Here is a 6,091-nt window from a genome sequence, read left to right as displayed (position 1 = left end):
GTTAGCATGTAAATGTGTAGTTAGCATGTAAACATGTAGTTAGCATGTTAAACATGTAGTTAGCATGTAAATGTGTAGTTAGCATGTAAACATGTAGTTAGCATGTTAAACATGTAGTTAGCATGTAAATGTGTAGTTAGCATGTAAACATGTAGTTAGCATGTTAAACATGTAGTTAGCATGTAAATATGTAGTTAGCATGTAAACATGTAGTTAGCATGTTAAACATGTAGTTAGCATGTAAATATGTAGTTAGCATGTTAAGGTAAGGTAATTTTATTTATATAGCACATTTTCAGCAACAAGGCCATTCAAAGTGCTTTACATGAGTTAAAAGGAAATACAAAGAAAATAACAAACCAAAGGAAAGAAAAAAGAGGAAAGAAAACTAATCTAATGTTCTAAAATCTGTAAACTGAGTGCTCCTGTTCAGGGTTGCTAAGTATCTAATTCCATTTCTAAATAGTGAAACTCTACAGTTTCTGATAAAATAAGCTAAAGAATGACTGACCTTAATCCTTTTCTGGGTTAAATAGGGAGTACTCCACCGTTTCTAACAAAAAAGAGGAAAGGACACATTAGGGCAAATGGCAACATTCAGACAAAACAAAGGGCAAAACAAAGACTTGAGTGAAGTCGGTGACGTCACAGGGCCATGAAGGAACGTTACTGAGCCCCTGGCAGAGTCCGATAGAGGTGATGTTATCTAGGAATGTCTTTGGAACTGCTCAGCTCCACAGCTGCATGGATACAGGAGGGGGTGAGGAGGGAAGAGCATTATGGTTACATATCTTCAAGGAAATAAGAAATATGCAGCCCTTCCAAGGCCACACAGGGAAAGCCAATTCAGAAACAGAATGTCTTAGGTCTGGAAGATTATAGATTTCAATCTTCCCTAAAGTCTCTGAGATACATCTCAGTTCCCAATTATCCAAATTAGTTTGGTCGTTCCACTGAACCGAAACCAGCAACTTCTCCAAGATCGATTCCATCCGGTTAGTGAGTGTTAGAGTCCTCAGCTGGGCTGCGAGTCTCAGCAAAACTCACATCCAACTTGCGTGTCTGTCCACACCAACAGTCAGAGTGTTGCTAGTTCGGCCAAGTCCATCACAAATTTGTCAATAATTCAGGAATCCACAAGCTCCAAACAGCAGAAATCCTGTTATCATGAATAAATCCAGGGTGAATCCTGCCGGGTGTGTCCCCGCAGGAAAAGAGGCTCTCCTACACCCAGACTTCTCGTCGAAAATTTGATAAATTGCATTGAGAGATCTGGTGACCAGATCCATNATATTATCACCGTTTTGTTCACTCATGTCGAAATGTCACCGTCTCAAGCTAAACATGTAGCGTGAAGCTAAATTAGTTAGCAGGTAAACATGTTGTTAGCATGTTAAACATGTAGTTAGCATGTAAATATGTAGTTAGCATGTTAAGGGTTGGTAATTTTATTTATATAGCACAGTTTTAGCAACAAGGCCATTCAAAGTGCTTTACACGAGTTAAAAGGAAATACAAAGAAAATAACAAACCAAAGGAAAGAAAAAAGAAGAAAGAAAACTAACCTAATGTTCTAAAATATGGAAACTGAGTGCTCCTGTTCAGGGTTGCTAAATATCTAATTCCATTTCTAAATAGTGAAACTCTACAGTTTCTGATAAAATAAGCTAAAGAATGACTGATCTGAATCCTTTTCTGGGTTAAATAGGGAGTACTCCACCGTTTCTAACAAAAAAGAGGACAGGACACATTAGGGCAAATGGCAACATTCAGACAAAACAGTGAAGTCGGTGACATCACTGGGCCACGAAGGAACGTTACTGAGCCCCTGGCAGAGTCCGATAGAGGTGTTATCTAGGAATGTCTTTGGAACTGCTCAGCTCCACAGCTGCATGGATAACAGGAAGGGGTGAGGAGGGAAGAGCATTATGGTTGCATATCTTCAAGGAGATTGGAAATATGCAGCCCTTCCAAGGCCACACAGGGAAAGCCAATTCAGAAACAGAATGTCTTAGGTCAGGAAGATTATAGATTTCAATCTTCCCTAAAGTCTCTGAGATACATCTCAGTTACCAATTATCCAAATTAGTTTGTTCATTCCACTGAACCGAAACTAGCAACTTCTCCAAGATCGATTCCATCCGGTTAGTGAGTTTTAGAGTCCTCAGCTGGGCTGCGAGTCTCAGCAAGACTCACATCCAACTTGCATCTCTCTCCACACCAACAGTCTGAGTGTTTGCTAGTTCGGCCAAGTCCGTCACAAATTTGTCGATAATCCAGGAATCCACAAGCTCCAAACAGCAGAAACCTTGTTATCATGAATAAATCCTGGGTGAATCCCGCCGGGTGTGTCCCCGCAGGACAAGAGGTTCTCCTGCGCCTAGACTTCTCATCAAGAAAATTTGATAAATTGCATTGAGAGATCTGGTGACCAGATCCATAATTTGTAGATTTGGACGATGTGCAAAGAAAGGCTCCAAAAATATAGAAAAAGAGAAAAACAGAGCAAGCAGGGCAGACATGGGCAGGGAGGGAGCAGAGGGAAAAACATGTAGTAGAATGTTAAACATGTAGTTAGCTTGTAAATATGTCGTTAGCTTGTAAATATGTAGTTAGCTTATTAAACATGTAGTTAGCATGTCAAACATGTAGTTAGCTGGTTAAACATGTCGTTAGCATGTCAAACATGTAGTTAGCATGTCAAACATGTAGTTAGCTTGTAAATATGTAGTTAGCTGGTTAAACATGTAGTTAGCTGGTTAAACATGTAGTTAGCATGTCAAACATGTAGTTAGCTGGTTAAACATGTTGTTAGCTTGTAAATATGTAGTTAGCTTGTTAGACATGTAGTTAGCATGTAAACATGTAGTTAGCATGTTAAACATGTAGTTAGCTTGTAAATATGTAGTTAGCATGTTAAACATGTAGTTAGCTTGCTGGTTAGCAATCTGTGACATGTATACATGAATGAATAACTTGGAGATAATGTGACTTTAAAAAATAAGCCTCCATTTTTTCTCTTGATCAATAACCCAAATTATTTCTGCAGTTTTCGAGCTGAACTTTTGTGAACTGGGTTTATTCCTGCTGCTGGGTCTGACGGTTCCTGTCCAGTCCAGTTTCACAGCAGAACCAGACATGGAGACGTATTTCTGGTCCCTCCTGCATCATTTTTGCTTTAGCATCGCTCACTAGGTTCCCATCAGCACCACCAGTACAACTTATTTCAGTTTCACTGGTTTTTCTTTCCCAGTTTGGGTAAAAACACCTGATTTTGATTTCAGTTGGAGCCTTAGAACCACAAGCTGTTGTTTTTTCTAATAATCCATTAAACATATATAATAAACAAAACAAATCAGAAAAAAAAATCAACAAATAATTCCTTGCAGTTTCATTAATGAGACGTTTTAAAGTCTAAATTCATTTATTTTACTTTATCGGTTGAAGAACTGAGATAAACTTTGTTCACATTCAGGTTTTCAGTCACTGTTTCCTCCTGGTCAGATCCTGAACTCTCCCAGTGTTCCCAGTGTTCCCAGAACAGAACCATCTCTGGGTTTGGTTCTTCTTCTTGTCGTCTCTCTCTGTTTGTCTGTTTCCTCCAACAGTGAACTGCTCTGACTTCCTCCAGGAAGCGTTGACTGTTGGCCGCCCTTCAGATTATCCGCGTGCCTCTGAGCCGCAGCGCTAACCGCTAACCGCTAACCGCTGACGTTTTGTCTCCACAGTGGACGCGCCAAGCAATTTAAGGTTTAAGATTTTAAATGAGAACACGGTTCAGATGATCTGGAGTCGGCCGCTCAGCAGGATACAGGGCTACAGGATACACGTGACCTCTGACTCAGGTAGGAGCTCCTGATGACGTAATGATGACATCACTACATACCTGAGCAGATCATGTGACCATCACATCTCTGAGACTTTCTGCTATAAAACTCATCATCCGCCCAAAGAAAACGGCAATCAAAACAAAACTCAGTAGCGGACACTGCTAGCTAGAAAGTATTTTTTTATGTGTGTTTAGCAGGTTAGCATTAGCTTCTGCTAATTTTTTATATGTGTTTATTGCTGGTTTCCATTGTGTTTTTATGTGTCTAGCATTAGCATGGCTAAAATTCTTGCTTAGTGAATTAGTGGTTAGTGAAGCTAACATTTTGGCTAGCTGTGCCCATCGCTGTCAGTAACTGCTGCTGATTTTAGTGCAAACACATAAAATCTCCATTACAATCAGGGCGGCCATTTTGAAAAATATTCACAAAACAAAAAAGAAACAAGGTCAAAAAATAAATGATGCCATACCATATCAACTTTATTTATAAAGCACTTTAAAACAACCACAGCTGACACAAAGTGTTATACATTAAAACACAACATAACAAAAAAATAAAATAAATAAAACTCTTTCAGTTTAAAACCCAATAAACAATTTAAAACTAGATCCTGTTGGAGCTGAAAGCCAAGTAAAATAGATGGGTTTTAAAATGATGATTTAAAATATGTAGTTTATGAGTCGACACCAAACACATTAATATTTTACGGCAAAAATGTATTTTCTGACAAGATTTTTCAAGATGGCGGCCATCTTGAATAATACAAAAATTATCAGTAAATACAAGTTTAGTGAGTCTGATAATTTATCATTTCACACCAAAAATATGAATCTGGGAATTATATTGGCACATTTGTATTGACAACCATCTTTAAAAATGGCAGCCATTTTGAATTTTTCAGTGGCTAGTGTTTATTTTTTGTCTTAAAAAAAATCCCTGGGAACATTGGTGGCATTTTGCCATCATGTCAGCCTGATTTCATTTTGGCCGTCAGAACCCTCCGGTCCGATGAAAACAGACACGTCCTGTTGGCTGGCTAGCAGCTGGTCTGCTGTGAAGCACGGTGGTGGCAGCATTATGCTGTGGGCTCTGCCCCCAAGCCATCTGATCGTCTGGCTGACTGTGGAGAGTCTGAGGGTTCTTCAAACCGCTCAGCTGAGGGTGTGATAGTTTTTCATATCAGGTTTTTCTTTTCCTCTGCTGTGGAAAAGTTTGCGAGTTTTTTTCGCTCTGCGCTGCGTGGAAACGTTTCAGGGAAAACATGAACCCACCGTGACTGACGGAGATGAAAAACAACATTCCTCTAAATGTCTTCCATCCGTTTGCCATCCAGCGTTCAGCTCCTAATCCAGGCTTCGTCTCCTCTCTACCTGGAACCAGGAGATGTTTTTGCAGCAGTTACCAACCATTTCATGCCAGATTTGAGAGTATTAAGGAGTTAAAGCATGTGCTGAGCTTTAATGTGGAAAGTTTTCATTAAACTGTTGTTTCCTCGGCTCTTCCAGCGCTGCAGGTCAGCACTTGGAGTCAGATTTGACTCTTGGAGAGATGAAGTCATGTCATAGTTTCCTAATGGCTTCCTTCTGACTCTCTACTTTGTTGCAGGCGAAGCGGCGAGACACTTTTCTCTGCCTGCCTCTGCGACTAAGACCTCCATCTCAGAGCTGAGTCCTGATGTGGACTATGTGGTCACCATCGTGGCGTTCGCCGGATCCCAGCAGAGTCTGCCCATCTCTGGCCAGCTCACACGTGAGTCACCAAACGGAAAGCTGAACGCCGTCCAACCAAGCACTTCAGCAGCTGGTCGCTCCAACACACCAGCAGCAGTAACTGGGAGACATAACAGGAAGACGGCTGATGAGTCAGCGCCGCCTGGATTTCTGATTTAAACAGAAACTTTGTCATTTATTTCAGATAAAGTGTCGCTGCCAAAGCTGGAGCTCAGATTTTATTACTAAACGGTTTTAGGAGAAAGTTCATTTCCTCTGATCAGGCCAGTAAAAACTTTAAGGTGACACAAGTAAATAAATGTATTTATGATGTTATACAGAGGTCGCCCAGTTGAACCGTGAATCCAGCAGATGAACACAACTAAGTTTTTCTGCGTAGTGACAAAAACCACCGACTGAGGCCCCAATAACTTATAATAAATTAAATTAAATTGCTCCACTTAAATTACATCACTTCACCTGCGGAGGTCTGAACTCACAGCTTCACTAATTCCTCCTGGTCGCATCTGAAGGGAAATCTGTGCCGGTTCA

General features: G+C 40.4%; 2 protein-coding genes across 2 annotated transcripts in view; both read left to right on the top strand.

The window, feature by feature from the left end:
- col12a1b (collagen, type XII, alpha 1b) overlaps positions 1-6,091 on the top strand; it is a 105,837-nt gene that overhangs the window by 4,704 nt on the left and 95,042 nt on the right. The window contains exons 3-4 of the mRNA XM_016664328.1: positions 3,729-3,845; positions 5,436-5,579. Of these exons, the coding sequence (XP_016519814.1) occupies positions 3,729-3,845; positions 5,436-5,579 (261 nt within the window). The remainder of the gene's footprint in view (positions 1-3,728; positions 3,846-5,435; positions 5,580-6,091) is intronic.
- LOC103156417 (cell cycle control protein 50A-like) overlaps positions 1-6,091 on the top strand; it is a 21,318-nt gene that overhangs the window by 11,930 nt on the left and 3,297 nt on the right. The gene's annotated exons all lie outside the window — the stretch shown is intronic.

This window comes from Poecilia formosa, unplaced genomic scaffold (genome assembly GCF_000485575.1).
Source record: "Poecilia formosa unplaced genomic scaffold, Poecilia_formosa-5.1.2 Scaffold480, whole genome shotgun sequence".
Lineage (NCBI taxonomy): Eukaryota > Metazoa > Chordata > Actinopteri > Cyprinodontiformes > Poeciliidae > Poecilia > Poecilia formosa.
The sequence above is the reverse complement of the archived record's forward strand: the minus strand, read 5'-3'. Positions and strand labels throughout refer to the sequence as shown.